Source organism: Hippopotamus amphibius, chromosome 1, assembly GCF_030028045.1.
Source record: "Hippopotamus amphibius kiboko isolate mHipAmp2 chromosome 1, mHipAmp2.hap2, whole genome shotgun sequence".
Taxonomy (NCBI): domain Eukaryota; kingdom Metazoa; phylum Chordata; class Mammalia; order Artiodactyla; family Hippopotamidae; genus Hippopotamus; species Hippopotamus amphibius.
The window spans coordinates 186,253,549-186,274,069 of NC_080186.1; the positions used below are offsets into that span (position 1 = coordinate 186,253,549).

General features: G+C 39.8%; 1 protein-coding gene across 2 annotated transcripts in view; it reads right to left on the reverse strand.

Moving 5' to 3' along the window:
- The window catches only part of MCC (MCC regulator of WNT signaling pathway), a 430,355-nt gene that overhangs the window by 314,151 nt on the left and 95,683 nt on the right, over positions 1–20,521 (reverse strand). For both annotated transcript variants that reach the window (XM_057737620.1, XM_057737622.1), the window contains exon 3: positions 12,636–12,850. In XM_057737620.1, the coding sequence (XP_057593603.1) occupies positions 12,636–12,850 (215 nt within the window). The remainder of the gene's footprint in view (positions 1–12,635; positions 12,851–20,521) is intronic.

Genomic DNA, 20,521 nt, shown 5'->3' on the forward strand with positions numbered 1-20,521 from the left:
ACATCGCCCCATCGCTGGGCAGGGGCGTGGTGGTGTCAGTGCAGGGTTGTGAGGACACCTGCCCTCTAGTTTCCCTTCTCCTTCTCCCTGTGTAACATTAAGCAGATAGTTTGATCTGGGCCTCCACACCCCGATTCTTAAAGTAAGAGGTTAGACCGGGGTTTTTGTTTTTTTTTTTTTAAGGGCCCTTTATCTCTAGGTAGGAATTATTGATCCTTTTTTATTATTTTTATCCTTTTTCATGATCTGGTATTTCCAAAAAAATCCTATGTACAAACTCATTTACTATAATTTTTAATGGTATCTTTGAGATAGCTCCTAACTCATAAAAAAGTGCTCAGTAAATATCTTGAAATCTTGAAAGATCTCATTTCTTCACAATTTTTACATTTCTGTTTCCAAATTATACCCCAAATTAATCCACTTGTAACTCTCAAAGATTTGTTTCTGCTAATGAGCTGGGGGAAGAGCCATAGTAACCACTACTCTTTACTGAGCATCTATTTGCATGAGGCATTGTATTAAACACTTCACACACATTATCCACTTACAATAATTCCCATAACAACCATATGAGGAAGGTATTGTTATTCCTATTTTCCTTAACGCAGAGGCTAAAAGAGGTTAAATGACTTGTCCAAAGTCAGACCTAAGAGCACGATGTGTTGCTAAAGTCCACGTCCTTAGCTACTCCTATCACTTAGTGGAGAAATGTTAAAAATCAGAACAATTGTGACTTCTTCCGTGACGTTAAATTTATCTTTTCATGTATTTACTTACTTAGAGATAACTATCTACCTTTGGTGCTAAAAAGTCCTTTCTTTTATGAAATGATAGTAACTAGTGATACTGGATAGTAGATAGATTGGCTTTTGATTTTTAGCACCATAAAAAATTGGCAAGTTTCAATCTTTTAAAGTGTTACCAGTCCATGACATTGCAGTATCTGGGAGCAATCGTGCCTAGTACAATAGTATGAGGATTTGCTGTGCAGGTACTCTGTTCACGCCCAAGATTAAAAGCTCCTGAAGGGTGGTGTGCCTGCTTTTTGTATGCTTTGTTGATGATAACTTGTTGGTAAGGAGAGTCATATTCTTTCTTCACAGTCTGAACAGACTATAGGGGAGGAAGAAAGGGATTCCTCAGGCCTTATATGTGTTAGTCAGTCCTTCCATTTGTGACAAAGACATTGAGGAAACAAAAGCTAAGCTAAGAGCAGTGGGAAAAAAGTAAGAGTAAACTCAGATTCCGCTGTCCAAGAACAGAGAACCTCTCCCGAAAAAAACCCAGAACATAAACCATAGATCCTACTTTTGCAGATTATATACTCTTAATAGCAATAATAGTAACAGCAACAATCCTTAAAAAGCATCTTCATTTTCATAAATAAAGACCTTTGTCAAATTTAAAGTTCTTCCCAAAAAGAGTACTATCATTTCCATATGATGATAGAACTTAAATCTCAAATTTATGACTGCCGAGTATTTTAGAGATTTAAAAAGTACGTGCAAAGAGCTTTTAACAATTCAATCTTTGTGGAGAATTAGAATACACCATAACGTCATCTCTGTACAATTGTGAAACTCTCCCCAAAGGCAAGTGAATATTCAGAGAAATATTCCTTTCTCACCCCTCTTTCTGAGGGGCGATGGGGGCAACTTCTGTATGCTTTCATGCCACATACTTAAAAGTGTGAGCTAAGATGGTAGTGTCACCTACAAATTGGCACTAGCCCTCTACCTCTGCAAGGATCAAATTAAGAGCCACTGCAGCTGCTGACCTTCAACACCCCCTAAGAGGAGTTCAGGGTGGAGATCAGGAATGAGGCACTCTGTTCTGGGAAAAACTGGCAGAACAGTCTTCAGATATTTTCAGAAGACGGTTTTATGAGCCCAACCCTTGCATCTCCTCATATCTAGAAAAGCACTAGAATCCTTCATGGTGATGTCTGCTCCTCGTGACTAGCAGTAACCTTCACAAGACCAGCAGTAACCTGCTGCGAAAATATGTGCGTGATTGCATGTACTCCTCCTTCACCAAAATCACATATATACTGACCTCCCCCCTTACCTCTTTGGAGCAGCTTCTCAGAGCTATCTGAAATGCTGTCTCCCAGGCTATAGTCCTCATTTTGCCCCAAATAAAACTTAACTTTTATGTTGCACATTTTTTTTTTCATTTGACACTCCTTCATATTGATGAAGGATTGAACCAAGGTGACTTCTTTATAAAACCTGACAGAGCTTGGAACCTACCAGTTCCAAGTCTCCCTGGGGATGTAATGAATTTCTTTGGAGATAAAGAATTTATAGGACTCTATATTTCTTTCTGTTCCTTTACAGGAAGTACCAGCTTCAGGACCTAAGACACGGGGGTAGGGCCCTGTGGGGGGATTTTTCTCACAGAAGGGAGGTGAGGTTGGTGGGGGGAGGAGGTGGGATGGAAGACAAAGAAGAATGAAAGGATTTAAAGTCCTAAAAGAGAAATGAGAAAGGGAAAAAGTAAGAGACTGACTGGGCCTCCTCTAATCTAAAGATAACCAGTGGGGGTAATTTAGACAGAAACTACCCCTCTAAAAGTGCTTCATTTGCTAACTCCTGCTCTGTTTTCACTAGCAGTAAACAAAAAAGGATGGAGTGTTGAAGTATAATTGTCAAAAAAGGAAAATTATGACTTTCATATAAATATAGCGTGAACACTTCTCTTAAGATTTATTGAATTCATTGAGGAACCCAGAAAAATAAAGCTGACTCATGAAATGAAGAAAAAGAATGCTGGAATAAGATCACAGTTAGTTACAAAACTGGTTAATGACTTACCAGGGTAAATAAAATGTAACATTTGAGGTTATCTTTTCTGCTAGATAAAAATAATTTGTATCTCTACCAGATAAAAACCATTGATAATTTATCAACCTTCTTTAAATTAACATCCATATTTAAAGAGTCTGGATCCTAATTAACAGTGTAAGGGAGAAAAAATAATCTTCCCTCTACCTTCTGAATTCTTGGCTGAGACCCTGATAAAAGACAGATTACCAAGAGAAAAATAAACAATTTATTAACATGTATACCTCATGCGTACCTGAGAGATACCCAAGAGGAACAAAAAGAGTACCTCCCCAAGGTGGCTTAGAATTCAAGATTAAATACCATCTTAATAGGGAAAGGGTAAAAAAAAATAGGGAAAGGGTTGGGGAATGTAGGACTCTGAGGGGAGAGTAAATGGTTTTTAGGAAAGATGAAAGGGCCTTAGAAGAATAGGTGGGACGTGTGGTCATTTGTGACAAAGTCTGTGAGGATGTGGTGTTGACTTCTATTCTCCTCTCATGTGATAGGAGTCAATCTTCCCTGTTGATGAAACTGATGGGAAGAGGATCTATGACAACAGAGTTCCTTTTGGAGGATCAGTTTTTAGGCAGATAAGGGGAGTTCAGAGAAAGCCTCTTCCCTGCATTTGCTGTTTTTCAAGTGCCTGCAGCTCAAAATAATCAAAATACCAAAATGGCATATTTTAGGGTGAAATGTCCTGAACTCCTACAGTAATGTTTGGGATGGTATATTCTGCTATGCTTTATTCATAAACAATCAGCCACACAAGGCTCCATCTCCTACAGCATCAGGTGACTTATAGGCAGCTCCACTATGACTTTGAAAGGGTAACCAGTAATCTTCTATTTACAAATTTTTGATAACTTTTTAAGACTTTTCAAACTCCTTGATGATTTATTTTGAAAAATTCAGCTTCAATCATTTGGAAGTGACAATTCAAGATTCTGAAAAAAAATTTATCAACCCCGTATTCTAGACCCTTTCATAGCTACTCTCAAAAATCCAATGTTTCATTTGTACTGTACTAATTTTCTGAAAATCTGAAAGTTGATAAGCGTGCCCTGTGTTTAAGAATTTCTTGTTCTTTGTTTATGAACAACATCCAGAAGAGTGTGCTGACAGAACAATCAGCCTTGCTCTGAGCACAAAGCCAGGACACATCCTTTTGACCAAAGGTTTAATATGGTAATCCCAAGTTTGGCAAGTATTGTAATAATCATAGTATTATGTTAGGATCATTAGCATTACATTAATAATACAAAAGGAGAAATGGAAAGTTTCTCGTATTAAAAGCATTCAGGAATACATAAAATAATAGGTGAAAACCTTTTAAATAAGAGAAGACATGGGGAGACAAATGATGACTTTAACTTTTCATCAACTTTCTATATTGATTCATATACTTTATATCTTGTGCATGACATAGTATAATCAGTCATAATTACTTAGTCATCATCAATTACTATTTTTCTTAATAAAAATTAATGAACCTGGTAATGAATACTTAAAAAAACCAAGTAGCATGGCTGAAAGAATCTATGGAGAAAATGATATTGTGTTCAGGAACTTATCAGTGTTGTAGGTAGAAAATAAAACTTCAGTTGTGAGGCTTTTTTTTTTAATGTATTTTATTTATTTTTTTAAAAAATTATTTATTTATTTATTTATTTATTTTGTTTATTGGCTGCATTGGCTCTTCATTGCTATGCACGAGCTTTCTGTAGTTGCAGAGAGAGGGGGCTACTCTTCGTTGTGCTGCACAGGCTTCTCATTGCCATGGCTTCTCTTGTTGTGCAGCATGGGCTCTAGGCGTGTGGGCTTCAGCAGTTGTGAAGCGTGGGCTCTAGAGCGCAGGCTCAGTAGTTGTGGCGCACTGGCTTAACTGCTCCGCAGCATGTGGGATCTTCCCAGACCAGGGCTCGAACCCATGTCCCCTGCATTAGCAGGTGGATTAGTAACCACTGTGCCACCAGGTAAGCCCTTCAGTTGTGTTTTATGTCTTATAATACTTAAATATGTCACAACTCAGAAGCTATAATATTATAATTTATACTTGCACTCTTCCCTGAAATATAAATCTTCGGAGAGAAAATCCATCAGAGAACAGGCAATACATCATTCCCATGGTATCTCTTCAACGTGTTTCATTTTGTTTTGCTGATAGTTTTAGGAATACGGTATAGATTGCACTAGCAGTTTCTCTGCTGCTCTGTGGTGCTAAGTCAACTCAGCGAAGCTGGAACTATGTTTCCCAGAGTTCTCTTTCCTGCACGGTTCTGTATGGCCATGAGAGACACTCCATGTGAAGGCCAGAAGGTGGAAATGAAGAAGTCATACTGTTTATGCTCTGAAAGTTGTTGCCAATCTGCTGCTTACCTATTTGGTGCATCAGACTTGTAGCAACTCCAACTCTCCCAGGTCTCCTTCAGCTTCTCTGAGTCTCGGGCCAGATGTGTGCATGGGTCCCTGATAATGGGTGCCAGCTCTCCTGCAGGTCACCCATAGCATCGAGGTTGGACATGGTTCAGAGACAGAAGTGGGTTCCAGTTTGTGCTCATGCATTCCCGTTTGTCTTGCTGTACTCTACATCCAGCTTTCCTTCTTATCTGCTGATCTGACAGACCTAGAGTAACTTCAGGCTCAACACAGATACAGAATCAACAGCCTGCATAGATTGCTCCACCATAGATCCTTTATTCTTTTTTTTTAAATAGAGGTATAGTTGATTTACAATGTTGTGTTAATTTTTGTTGTACAGCAAAGTGATTCAGTTATATGTATGTATACATTCTTTTTATATTCTTTTCCATATGGTTTATCTCAGGATATTGAATATAGTTCCCTGTGCTATACGGTAGGACCTTGTGGTTGATCTATCCTATATATAATGGTTTGCATCTGCTAATCCCAAACTCCCAGCCCATCCCTTCCCCAACCCCCTCCCCCAACCACAAGTCTGTTCTCTATGTCTGTGAGTCTGTTTCTGTAGATCCTTTATTCTGTATCATGGGTAGCCATTCTGCTTCCAGATAAAACTCTACTACAAATTTCTATGTACAACATCATCTGTTGCCTTTGCATTTTGAACAGTGTGTTAAGCCTCAAAGTCATAACATGCACTGTCTTTGACAGAAGAAGAAGACAGGTATTTGGTAGTAGAAGAAAAGAAAGGATGCTCAGAAAGATAAATCTTGTGTAGGATGCTCCCAGAAGCTTCTCAATGTTAAAAATGCCTGTGCCATTTATCAGTTTATCGCCTCTCACCTCCAAATCCACCTTTCCTTGCTCTGCTTTATGATACTGAAGCTGGACATTTCTCTCCTTGGTCAGCAGGGGGGCACTGGAGTACCACTGAGGAAAGAAGGGAATGCTGGCTTTGTTGTACTCTCCCCTGCTTGCTCTTGTGGATGGAGGCCAGTAGCAGAGAACAGCCAGTGGTGCTCATCCCCAGTAAGTTTCAGTGGCAGCATTTGGGGGACTTCTTTGTGGGTTTTGCCACCACTCTGGTGGGCAGCTTCCCAGTGAATTCCTCTGTGGGCACTTTCTTGGTGATGCCCCAGTGGGTGGCATCCAGCCAGTTGGGCCAACACTCCAGAGGGCTGGCTTCCTGCTGCCAACCCTGGCCTGTGGCATCTCAGGGAATTTCTCTGCCATGCAGTGGGCACCAGCCATTCCATTTCAATGAAGTCTGAATCTCAGCCCTGGGTGAAGGGAGGGCTTTATTTCATATATGTTCCTTCCTTGGGTACTCTGACTTAGTTTTAGAGGGAGTGACTGCTCTTCACGTGTTCTGTTCCTGAATTTGTTAGTTTCTTGACTCCTCAAGTAGGTAATCCCTTGCTGCTAGTTAAAAATTTTTTATGTTAAACTTTCCCTGTGTGAAATACTGTGTGCTTCCTGTCTCCTAACTCTGCACTGATAAAATGCCTTTTGCTGTTTTTTTTTTTTTTTTGGCCATGCCACGTAGCTTGCAGGATCTTGGTTCCTCCACCAGGGGAACTTGGGCCTCCAGGAGTGGAAGCGTGGAGTCTTAACCACTGGAATTCCCAAAATGCCTTTTGCTCTTAGTAGCTACTTAAAAAAAACCCCAAACCCCAGAATTTAATTTTATTAGTTCAGGATTTGTTGTAGAAGGAACATAAATTACTTTTAATGTGATTATATAAGCAAAAGGATTGCCCAAGTGTGCAGTTTAGAGAGGCTATTTGTTTTCTTTGGCCACTTATAAGAGGTATTTCTCAAACGGGGCTCCATGGACCCCTGTGCGCAGACCCTGAGTTAACTATTTCTATGAAACAAACCACCTTAAACACAATGGTTAAAACAATGATCTTTTATTATTTCTCACATATTTGATAGGAAGACACCAAAGTCACATGACAAATGGTAAAGGTATAGGAAAAGATGAAGAATCAGGGCTCAAAAGGTCCTCTACCACAGGGTCCAAGGACATTATCAAGGGTCTGTGAGTTTAAATCCTATTTTTAAATTGTGTATTTTCCACTAACAATGAAATATCAGAAAGGGAATGTAAATAAACAATCCCTCTTAAAATCGCATCAGAAAAAAATACTTAGGAATCCACCTGACTAAGGAGGTGAAAGATTTATATCCTGAGAACTATAAAGGAAATTGAAGATTATTCAAAGAAATGGAAAGATATCCCATGCTCTTGGATTGGAAGAATAAATATTGTTAAAATGGCCGTATAATCCAAAGCAATCTATAGTTTTAATGTGATCCCTAACAAATTACCCACGATATTTTTCACAGACTTAGAAGAAATAATCCTAAAATTTATATGGAACCATAAAAGACCCAGATGCTAAAGCATTTCTTAGGAAAAAGAACAAAGTAAGAGGCATAACCCTCCCAGACTTCAGACAATACTACAAAGCTACAGTGTGATATTGGCACAAAAACAGACATCTTGATCAATGGAACAGAATAGAGAGCCCAGAAATAACCCCCCCCCCACACCCCTATGGATAATTAATCTTCGACAAACAAGGCAAGAATATAAAATGGGGAAAAGACGGTCTCTTCAGCAAGTGGTGTTGGGAAAGTTGGACAGCCGCATGTAAATCAATGAAGTTAGAACACACCCTCACACCCTACACAAAAATAAGCTCAAAATGGCTTAAAGATTTAAACATAAGACACAACACCATAAAATTCCTAGAAGAGATCATAGGCAAAACATTCTCTGACATAAATTGTACTAATGTTTTCTTAGGTCAGTCTTCCAAGGCAATAGAAATAAAAACAAAAATAAACAAATGGGACCTAATCGAACTTACAAGATTTTGCACAGCAAAGGAAACCATAAACGAAACAAAAAGACAATCTATGGAATGGGAGAAAATATTTGCAAATCATGTGACCAACAAGGGCTTAATTTCCAAAATACACAAACTGTTCATACAACTCAATAACAAAAAAACAAACAACCCAATCGAAAAGTGGGCAGAAGACCGAAACAGACTTTCTCCAAAGAAGACATACGGATGGTCAAAAGGCACCTGAAAAGATGCTCAAAGCTGCTCATTATTAGAGAAATGCAAATCAAGACTACAATGAGATACCTCCTCACACCAGTCAGAATGGCTATCACTAAAAAGTCTACAAATAATAAATTCTGGAGAGAACGTGGAGAAAAGGGAACCCTCCTACATAAATTTGCATAGCCACTATGGAAAACACTATGGAGTTTCCTTAAAAAATATAGGGAGATAAACTTGATGATGGGTGATGACTTAGAGGGCTAGGATAGGGATGGTAGGAGGGAGCCACGGAAGGGAGGGGATATGGGGATATATGTACAAATACAGCTGATTCACTTTGATATACCTCAAAAACTGGCACAACAGTGTAAAGCAATTATATTCCAATAAAGAGCTTAAAAAAAAAAAAACTAAACTAAATATAGGGTTGCCGTATGATCCAGGAATCCCACTCCTACGCATTTATCCAGAAAAGATGAAAACTCTAATTCTAAATGATACATGTAAGCAAATGTTCATAGCAGCACTATTTACAATAGCCAAGACATGGAAGCAACCTAAACGTCCATCCACAGATGAATGAATAAGGATGTAATATATATACACAATGGAATGTTACTCAGCCATAAAAAAGAATAAAATAATGCTCCTTGCAGCAACATGGATGCAACTAGAGATTATCACACTAAGTGAAGTAAGTCAGGAAGACAAATACCATATGATATCACTTATACGTGGAGTCGAAAATGTGACACAAATGAACATATCTATGAAACAGATACAGACTCACAGACATAGAGAACAGACTTGTGACTGTCAAAAGGCAAGGAGGTGGGAGAGGGAAGGAGTGGAAGTCTGGTGTTAGCAGATGCAAACTAGTATATATGTAGGATGGATAAACAACAAAGTCCTACTGTATAGTACAGAGAACTATATTCAATATCCTGTGATAAGCCATAATGGAAAAGAATATGAAAAAGAATATATATATGCATAACTGAATCATTTTGTTGTACAGCAGAAATAACACAACATTGTAAATCAACTATACTTCAATAAACTATTATTTTAAAAATTGTGTATTTTCTTTTTTGTTTTTGGCCACACCACCTGTCTCGTGTGACCTTAGTTCCTCGACGAGGGATTGAACACGTGCCCTCTGGAGTGGAAGTGCAGAGTCCGAACCAGGGAATTCTTCAAAATCGTGTATTTTCAATTCAGTGAGAAAATAAACAACAAAATCACTGTCATAGATTTCAAGTGCCTGCATTTGCATTTTGGTCTGGTTCTCATCAAGGATCACCTCAAGTGAAGGTGTACAACTTTGTTTGTGGAGTTATAGCTTTTTCTAAAAAAAACAAATTTATTTATTTATTGGCTACATTGGGTCTTTGTTGCTGCATGTGGGCTTTCTCTAGTTACAGCGAGCAGGGGCTACTCTTCATTGCAGTGCGCAGGCTTCTCATTGCAGTGGCTTCTCTTGTTGTGGAGCATGGGCTCTAGGCACGTGGGCTTCAGTAGTTGTGGCACGTGTCTCAGTAGTTGTGGCTCTTGGGCTATAGAGCTCAGGCTCAGTAGTTGTGGTGCATGGGTTCAATTGCTCTGTGGCATGTGGGATCTTCCGAGACCAGGGATCCAACCCATGCCCCCTGCACTGGCAGGCGGATTCTTAACCACTGCGCCACCAGGAAAGCCTGAGTTATAGCTTTTTAAAAAAACATATCCAATGTATTCCCATGAATACAAGTGAATAAGTCACCATCATTGATTATGTGTTGATTATAAACTTCCATAGACATATAACATTGATAAAAGAAAATTTCACATACTGAGGTATGGAGAAGTTATCCTGGCTTATATTGATACACGAGTTAACCTGAATTTTATGCTAATTAAAATGACCTGTTTGTGGTCTATCAAACATATATTGTACATCTGCTTTAATTAATAAGGAAAAGGGAGTGCTGACCAGAAGTAAAGAATGCGCTATGTTAAAAACAAAGATTAAATGCCTCCAGTCCTGGGACACCAATGCTAGTACTCCATCAATGATAAGACACTCTTCCGAGGTGTCAAGGTCACGTTGACTTGCTGCGTACATGCTGATCTGTTTTTTGAAACCCTGAAGGAATGTATCACTGACTTGTTTAATGTTCTTTGTTCTGATGAGACATAAAACTGTGCTGAAAACCATACTTCTCCAGGGCAGTTTCTCAGAGCTATATGAGAGGCTGTCTTCTGGGCTAGAGTCTTCAGTAAAACTCTTTCATATTCCTATTTTCAATTGTTGATTGATTATTTTTGTTGACAACATATATACAGAAAAGCGTGCAAACTGTAAGTGTATAGGTCATGACTTTTAATAAAGTGAACACTTCTGCATGAGCTGGTACTCGATGTTTAAGGGAGTATTTCTCAAACTGGCCTCTGGAGAGCCCATCGCAGGCAGAGTTCCATCAGTTACGAAGCTTAACCAATAATACACGAAGAGAACCTGGCTGTGGGAAGCCCAGGGACTGAGCTGGCCTCTGACTTGGATCGAAGGGAGAACAGAACAAAATCCAAGCGGTTACTGCAAAGGTTAAGAATGAAGGAATCAAGCAGAGGTAGGAAACAGCCAAACTCCTGCAATCTTCACCAGTAGGTTTGCTGCAGAAAACTGTTGGGCCTTGAGCCCTGAACCCTTCAGAGTGGGGGCCACTAAATTGTGATCAATGTGTAATATTGTTTCTTGCTATAACTCATACTGCTATGTCACTGTCTGTCTTGAAAAAGGCTGAGCTGATATAGTTAAGAGTAAAGTTCAACTTGCTGCAAATTATTTGCAAAAGCATAGCCTAAATCCAGGCCCATGACAGAAAGATGACATTTTTCCTGCTACTTGCCTAGCCTCCTGGGCACACAGGAAGTTGAGATTGAGAGAGTTAAGGGTTCTACTCGAACTGAGCAAGAATGTCCTTGAAGGGTGACCAAGTGACAAGCAGTGTAATAACTACAAGTTCTTTTACAGATTTTATGAGACATAGTTACACCCTAGTAGTGATTGTGTGTGTGTGTGTGTTCTTAATATATTTTAAAATTTTTCAGAAAACTTGCAAAAATGGAACAGAGTTCTCACATACTTCACATCCAGTTTCCCCTATTATAAACATCTTACATTACTATGGTATAGTGTCGCAATTAATGAATCAATACTGATACAGTATTATTAACTAAAATCCATAATCTATCCAGGTTTTCTTAGTTTTTACCTGATGTTCCAGCCAGGGTACTACATTACATTTAGTTGTCAGATCTTCTTAGGCTCCTCTTAGCTGTGACAGCTTCTCTTTCTCAGACTTTCCTTACTTTTGACATCCTTGACAATTTCAAGTACTGGCTAAGTATTTTGTAGAATGTCCTTCAATTGGGATTTGTCTAATGATTGTACTTTAACTACTGCAGGCAAATTTAGGATTGTTAGTACGTTCAAACATGTCACAAAAACGTCAGAATTAGAAAATATACCTCAAACACAGAAAGTCTGAAAACCACTGGTCTGCCTCAAAGCAGTCTGTAAATATACATAAATGAAGTTGTCAAGATGCTTATACCACCTTCGGTTTCAAACTTCAGTTTCAAAAAGCAAGGTACGTTTATGGACCTTTCATACAGTGGTTGGACAGCAGTCTTAATTTATAAACTGTCTGCATGTCACCCCAACATGGCCCAGGCCATCAGCCACCCCCACCTCATTCCCCAGCTCCAACTTAAAAGAGAAGACAATAGCTTTTCACCCAGAGGTCAACATGGTAATAATTCATCCTAAGGTTAAAAAGGAAGATTAAATTAAGTGTAATGAAATTCTGAGCTGTTCCATAGTTTTCAACAGAATATGTTTCTAAAGTACAAGCAGAAACAATGATCACCTTTAATGAAATATTTTCTTTGTTTTTCAAACAAGTGAAGTTCCAAATTAGGGAACACAAAGGATTATGTCCTATTAATTTGTAATATCTGGTACCAGAGAAGTATTCTAGTTATGGTGAAGCCATTGTAGATATTCTAGTAATTAAATCTGTACAAAGTACAGACTTAAAACACTTTTTAGGCACCAGCTCTGCTCTTCATAGTGAGAGTGAAGTCACCAATCATAAGCATTTGGAGCACTTAACATTATTGGCAATGCTGGAAATGGTACAACATTTAGCTCAATAAAAAAGACCATACCCGATATGTCCCCTGGAGCTCAAAAATCAAATATCTGTATTGGCATACACGCAGGCCTAAAGATGTGTTCTTTGAACCGGAAAGGACTCACCGTGTTGGCCAGCTCTAGATAGCTTCCTCCTACAGAGTTGCCACCGTGCGGGGACTGTGTGAGCAGCTTGTGGAGAGCGGCAGCCTGCTGATGCAGAGAGCTTTCCCCATCCTCCAGAAGCTTCTGCAGGGCTGACTGACTCTGCAGGTCCGGGCTCTGGAGGTCCCTGGCTCCTGAGTCGTATTCCCAGCTCTCCCTGGCCGCTGATAAGGCACCTAGGTCCAGCAGAGACAAGGGGGAGAAAAGATGTTTCCTGCACTAGCCTGTGGGTGGCCAAGAGGCAAAGATTTGGAACCGCCTAACTCATTCACGTGCTAGCGCATCAGAACACATGCAGCGCCCAGGCTGCAGGCTAAGCACTTTCCCTTTCAAACTGACACATGGGGAGCTTGGAGATAAAGGCAGTTTTAGGCAAAGCATTCAGAAATAACTAGCCAATGAATACATGCCTCCCCCCACAGAAATGTTTCGCAAAAAGCACTGAAAAGCCAAGAAAAGGGCACATGAGAGTTACAGCTGTCTGTGATTTACACAGCGTGACTGTATGATTAGCCTTCGTACTGTCATCCTTTTTTCCCAGTCGAGGAGGAAGGAAGCAAGTGAGAAGATAGAAAGTTAGATATGGCACTTTATCATAATTTTCTAGTGTCCACGTACTCCTACCTTGAAGAAGCTGAAGGAAGCTAGACTGTATTTGTCAGTTAGTTGTGGCCATGTAGCTGAGCTCTGAGCAACAGAATGTGAACAGAAGTGATAAGCATAGCTTCAGAGCCTGGCTCATAAAATCCCCAGGGTGTGATTCTTCATGCTGTTTGCCTCTGGCCTGGTTCAGATGGGCATGGGACCATTGGAAGCCTCGTGGTACAGATGGCAAAGCCGCATGATGGAAGATGCCTGGATTCGTGAATTACCTCCTGCAGGAGGGCTGTCTGCTGAGCCCAGGTACCATTTTAACTTTATGTGATCAGGAAAGGGAAACTTTTGTGTTTGATTCACCATATATTTTTGATGTGTTTGTGAGAGCAGCTAGGATTACCGTAACTATCACAGTATATTAGAACCTAATAAAAGATGCTAATCATAAAATAGCGTGGGCAAGTACAATGAAAAGTAGGCCCAGAGAAGGTCTAACCCGACTTCCCCCGAGAGGAATGGGGGATGTTCAGGGAAAGCTTGCTGGAGGAGAAAGACTCATGCTTCAGTCACCACCTTTGCTAGAAAAATTAGATTTGGGGGAAAGCTTGCCTCTTTGTGTTCACTTCTGAGTAGAAGTCGCTTGTGGGTACAGCTGGCTGGTGGGTCCTGGGTCACATGCCTCTGTCTTAGCTGCAGAGGAGGTTGGGAAATTTGGTTTTTGGCTTCCACTTTTGGGAGATAGGATTTGTAAGGTGAGACCCTTTCTAAGCATAGGACGAGTATGCAAAAGGCTTGGGCAGCCAGAAAACATGACAACGAGCTACACACAGGCACCGTACTAGGTACTGGGGACAAGGCAGCCCGCATGATGCATTGCAGTCCCTGCCTGTGGAGTTTTCATTTTGGTGGGCCTTTGATATATGACTTTTAATTACAAAAAAGAGATTCGTTAAAATGATTTAATTTGTACTATGAAAGGAGAACATATACAGATTCCTCTACCATTTACACTTGAGTATAATTACATAGCGCAAACTACAAATTACGTACAGCGGGTTCTGATGTGAATTTCCAATCTCCCCTTACCAGGTATCGGTGAATTTCATCAAAGTAATTAGGAAAACGGTCTTTGTCTGGAACCATTTCAGATGGTTTCCCCCTGTTGTTCATGTCCTGCTAATCTTTAGTTAGTCTGACCCAACACTCTCTCATACACTGCTGTACAGCTTGGGTGACATGTGTTTGTACCAAAGCAGACAATTCTGTTATTGTTTGCAATTGCCCAAAGTTATTTTAATATTAAAGTCTATCAACAGTATTGCAAGGGTGGCTTTGCTTTCCATTTCAACATAGACTCCAAAATGCCTGCCCTGCCTCCCCCTGCTCCTCTGAATGCTCTCTGTCTGCCTAGCCGCCTCACATTCTCTGTCCTGGCCCCAGCAATGTGTGCCCGGAAAACTGATTGATCTCAGAGTTGAAAACTGAGTTGAATCATTGATGGCCTGATAGCTCATACATAAGGCAAATAAGCACATGGTTGGGCCCTTGCCTTTTATGTTTCACCACGGTATCCCCAGTACCTTGCACATAGCCTGCGACATATCAGGAATTTGGCATATTTACTGAATGAATTGCTGAATTATTCACAACTGTAGTACCCCAGGGTTTCACTTCTTAACCAGGAAGAGTGACATGGAGATTAATTTTAAAAATCAAAATAAATTATACACAAACTTTTTCTTTATGCGAAGTTCATTATGAGAACTTCATTTCAAATAATAAAACACAACAGTTCTGGGATAAGACAGCCCAAGGAAGCTTCATTTGAATGTATTATGCTGTATTAACAGACAAACCCAGTTTCGGGCAGAGTCATATAATCAGGTTAGCCAAGCTCTATGTTCATCAGCAAGATCAAAAGGTCCTCACACTATTACCATAACAACTTTTGCTGAAGTGATGCTGAGAACTCAGATCCTCTGCTAAGGATCCAAGGCAATCACAGTAGCATTTACATAAATGGACCACAAAAAAATGAAGTGCATTAAAAAAAAAATACAGTAGATGTGTATACCTGAGTCACTTTGCTGTACAGCAGAAATTAACACAGCATTGTATATCAACTACACTTCAATAAAAAAATACAGTAGACTATTCCCATTACGCTCTTTTAATCTGTCTTTACATGAGATTTTTCTAGATAAAACCCAACATTCCTGAGGCAAAATTAGTCATTTAATTGAGAAGAATTCAGTGAAAATTTTCAAAAAGGTAGGTCTAGTAACCATCTTCCTTTTGCCTTTTGAAGCATGATCTGATGTTTCTAGGCTCACTCTCAGCCTCATGCCTGTCTCTTTTCACTCCTTTGCTAACCTCAACAGAAGCCTGTTGACCATTGGCAGATGGCCATGTTTCTCTTCCTGAATGTGGACACCATATTCTACTGTCCCCCACGCTCACTAGGCTCTCTGGTGTCACTTTTTCTAAGGACACTAATCTCATCATGAGGGCCCCATCACCATGACCTCATCTAACTATTTCCCTCCCAAAAACTTCATCTCCAACAACTATGACATTGATGGTTAGGACCTCAACATATGAATTTGGGGGGGATACACATGTTCAGTCCATAATAATCACTGAGCAGCTGTTCTCCAGGCCAGTAAGGAAAGTGAATATACAGCAACGCTTTATTTTCTATTTTTAAAAAAATTTTATTGGAGTATAGTTGCTTTACAATATTGTGTTAATTTCTACTGTACAGCACAGCGAAATGGCTATATGTACACATATATCCCCTTTTTTGGATTTCTTTCCCATTTAGGTCACTACAGAGCACTGAGGAGAGTTCCCTGTACTATACAGCAGGTTCTCGTTAGTTATCTATCTTATACGCAGTATCAATAGTGTCTATATGTCAAATCCAATCTCCCAATTCATCGCACCCCCATCCCCGTTTCCCCCTTGGTATCCATAATGTTTGTTCTCTACGTCTGTGTCTCTATTTCTGCTTTGTAAGTAAGATCGTCTATACCATTTTTTCAGATTCCACATATATGCATTAATATACGATATTTGTTTTTCTCTTTCTGACTTACTTCACTCTGTATGACAGTCTCTAGGTTCATCCATGTCTCTACAAATGACCCAATTTCATTCCTTTTTATGGTTGAGTAATATTCCATTGTATATATTGTACAGCATCTCTTTAAATACCAAAGGCCAAAGCATTCCCTGGGCCTAGAGGTCTCTGCATACAGAAAACCAAAGAAGGCCATAATATCTGCCACTATAATCCTCTGGGGTACTCTGAAGTAAGAGGTAAGATGTGCTCTTTTTTTTTTTTTTTTTTAAGATGTGCCCTTTTTTTAAAAAAAATAAATTCATTCATTTATTTATTGGCTGTGTTGGGTCTTTGTTGCTGCACGTGGGCTTTCTCTAGTTGCAGAGAGCAGGGGCTACTCTTCATTGCGGTGCTCGGGTTTCTCATTGTGGTGGCTTCTCTTGTTGTGGAGCATGGGCTCTAGGTGCGTGGGCTTCAGTAGTTGCAGCACGTAGGCTCATCAGTTGTGGCCTGCAGGCTCTAGAGCACAGACTCAGTAGTTGAGGCGCACGGGCTTAGCTGCTCCGTGGCATGTGGAATCTTCCCGGACCAGGGATTGAACCTGTGTCCCCTTCATTGGCAGGCAGATTCTTAACCACTGCGCCACCAGGGAAGTCCAAGAGTTATACTTTTTCAACTCTGACTATTTAGTGTTTAAAGGTGGCAGAGCACTGATTCCAAATGTTTCTCTTATCAGAAAAGCACAGGAAACAAGAGGCAATTTGACATGTTTATAAAATACATCACTGGGAAAAACCATGCTTTCAGAGAGGATGCTGGAATAGAAAATCTGCCAAACATTGAGATCCTTGCTCTGCTGGGTACTTGGCAGCTACCAGCTAGGGCTTTAATCCCATTTTCAAAGTGCCACCCAGGTTTGATTCCAAAGCCTGCAATTAATGTACTTATTTACCAAAGGTACTATGCCACCTTCTCATGGGCCAAGCCCCCTGTGAGAATCAGGAAAACCAACATTTGGAACACCTGAAATTTACCTTAAAGATACAACAACCATGACAGCTAACATTTATTCAAAGCCAATAAGGGCCAGGCACTGTTCTAAGAACCTTACATATATTATCTTATATAAATCTACCCACAGTGTATGAATAACAAATTCATTTTCCCATTTTAAGAAAAAGATATTTTCTCTCTTTTAGCTTCATATATAGACTTCGCTGATTTGCATAGAATAGTGGTTAAAGCTGGGGTTTTGTGGTCAGATTCTTTGAGGTCAAGAGTCACCATGACCAGCTATGTGACCTCAAGCAAATTATTTAACATAAGCTTCAGTTTTCTCATCTTTAAAATGGGGATAATAATATGTATTTTATGGAGGTGTCATGAGAGTTAAATAAGGTTAAAATATGTAGAACATATTAGACGATCCCTGGTATATGACAAACTGATCAAGAAATGTGAGCAATTATCTGGTCACACCTCAAAATTTTAGTTATTTGGAATCCATTTTGGACAATTTATTAGGGAACAAATATACGAGGGAAATGAATACCTCCCAGGTTCTGAAAGGTACCTGTTAAAGAGACCAGTTCTTAAAAAACAAACCTTTGGTACCTAACCAGTGGCTAAAATTTCATCAATAGTTTTGTACTTAATATCAGCATTAAAGACAATGAAAATAGACAATTAGTTCAGGGCCAAAGTTACGTTTCTCTGAGTATGGCATATTCCATTAATAACTCAAAGTCTCTGGTTATCAGGTTTAATAGGCTTTGCTTCCCTGTTCAACTTGGCCAACTCCTATGTCCAGAGGACACCTGGCCTTCCCAAAACTTGTGGCCAGCACCGTGAGGAAATCTGCTCGGCAGTGGCGGCAGCAAGGGTGGAGTAGATATGATTTCTTCATCAGACTTGTGCTCTGGCCACCCTAGCCACCCCTGTTTTCTACCCCCAGTTCTTTCTTTTCCATCCTTCATTTGAATGCCAGGGGCCTCTCATCACATCACAGGCAGGTGATAATGCAGAGTGTGTAGGAGATCCTGAGACATGTATTAACAGTATTTTATGAGTAGTCATTAATCTTTCATTTATGTGGATTGTTTAGAGAACACTGCCTAATTTATTACCCTCAGAGGCAAGAGAGAAAATACTCCTTTCAAAACACTAGAAGCAGCTACTTTTCTGAATTCAGAACTACCACACCAACAGAAAGAAGCATGGGGAAATTTGAACAAATTGGCTGCCAGGTGTCAGCCTTCCCTGTCATAGCACAGTTACTATTTCTAGATAATACCAACATCAACAGAAGCATCAGTAAATCCTTTATTCCAAAGCGGAATCACCATATGAGTCTTTGGTTATTTATTAATGTCAATTCTTAGTACAAAATGCAGGAGCTCAATTCTCAAGAGGGTCTCTAGCTTCCTACAGCACAAATTACATTGCAAACCCAGGCCAACTGTCTTAAGATCTGTGTCTGTGGTCTCAAGGAGAATTGGGTAAGAAAGGATAGTTTAAAAAACCTATCTATCCTTCTGGGAAAAAACAAAAAAACAAAAAGTAATTCGAAGCAAATATCCTACTAAGGGGAGGTGAACCTGCTGTATAGCACAGGGAACCCAGCTCAGTGCTCTGTGATGACCTAGATGGGTGGGATGGCGGGGTGGGGTGGGGGGAGTGGGAGGGAGGTTCAAGAGGGACAGGATATATGTATAAATAGAGCTGATTCACTTTGTTGTACAGCAGAAACTAACACAACATTGTAAAGCAACTATACTCCAAACAAAAAGAAGTCAGTTCTTTGGCCTTTGCCAATCTTTAGGAAGTGAGTCTATTAATGTCCTATTTTGAATACAGGTCACATGTGTCCTATCTGGGGACAATGCACTGAATTTCAATGGAACATTAGGAATACAGTGGGAAACACATTTTGAAATGCATCTCCCTTTCCCCTCCCCGATCCCAAGACTATGGATAGGTGACAAGAAAGAAAGAAATGATGAAATGCATTTCTTATTAAAGTGCACTTACCAACAGCATCATCATTAGTGGATATTTCTTAGTGTTCCACTCTGCACAAGTAAATGCAACAGTCCTTGATGTATTCAAGAACAGGCTTGAGAACACTAAATGGAAGATAGTTTAGAGACAACCAAAGGGATAAAGTTTCAAATTTTGTTTTAAAATTCTTTAAAATTCTTCTCCAGCTTGAGAGTCTATTGTTCTGTTCTTCACCAAATATAAAAGGTAAAGTGTCTGCCCTTCAGCAGTTAATAAAGATGCTGAGGTAATCATATTTAACCTTTTTAAAAAATTAAAAATAATATTTGGCAGCTTGTTATCTTGCTTTGTCTAAACTAGACATATGAAGGAGATAAGAGGGTGGATTCAGGGCTAAAGAATTCAAAGGAGAGTTTAGGGAAAGTGTGTTAAAATGAGGAGGAATTGGAATAAAGAAGGGTTAACTGCGTTTCACTTGACCCTGAGGCTGGCTTGGGGTTGGGAGGCTAATATCTACAGTCTATAAGAGTTTTTAAGATTTTTTTTTTTTTAAAAAGATTTGTCTCTCTTGGTTAGAAGGAAGAGACTGTATTTGTATATCTTTCTCTTACAAGGCATGTTAATGGACCATGTATTCAGTAAGCCCTTGGTAGTCACTTATTTTTAAGTACCAGAAGACTAAATGGGGGGGACTTCCCTGGTGGTCCAGTGGTTAAGAATAGGCCTTCCAAAGCAGGGGACATGGGTTTGATCCCTGGTTGGGGAACTAAGATCCCACATGCCATGGGGCAACTAAGCTCCATGTGCCACAACTGGAGATTCTGTGTGCTCTGGAGCCCGTGTGCCACAACTAGAGAGAAGCCCTCGGGCTGCAACAAAAGATCCCACATGCCGCAATGAAGATCCCGTGTGCCACAACTAAGACCTGATGCAGACCAGGAAAAAAGAAAAAAAAAAAAAAAAGACTAAATGGGGATAGTGTTAATCTGGGCCTGTTCTCTGTGGTGAGAAGCATCAAACACATTCTTTGGTTGGCATGCCCATAGGGATTATCCTATTTCTTGGCTGAAAATTAGAAAAGTCTAACCAAACTGGGAAAATGCTGGGGTGGGGTGGAGGAAGGTGGGGAATCCACAAATAGGGATACAAAAAGTGAATGCTGATTCCAACTTCTTAGCAAAAAATA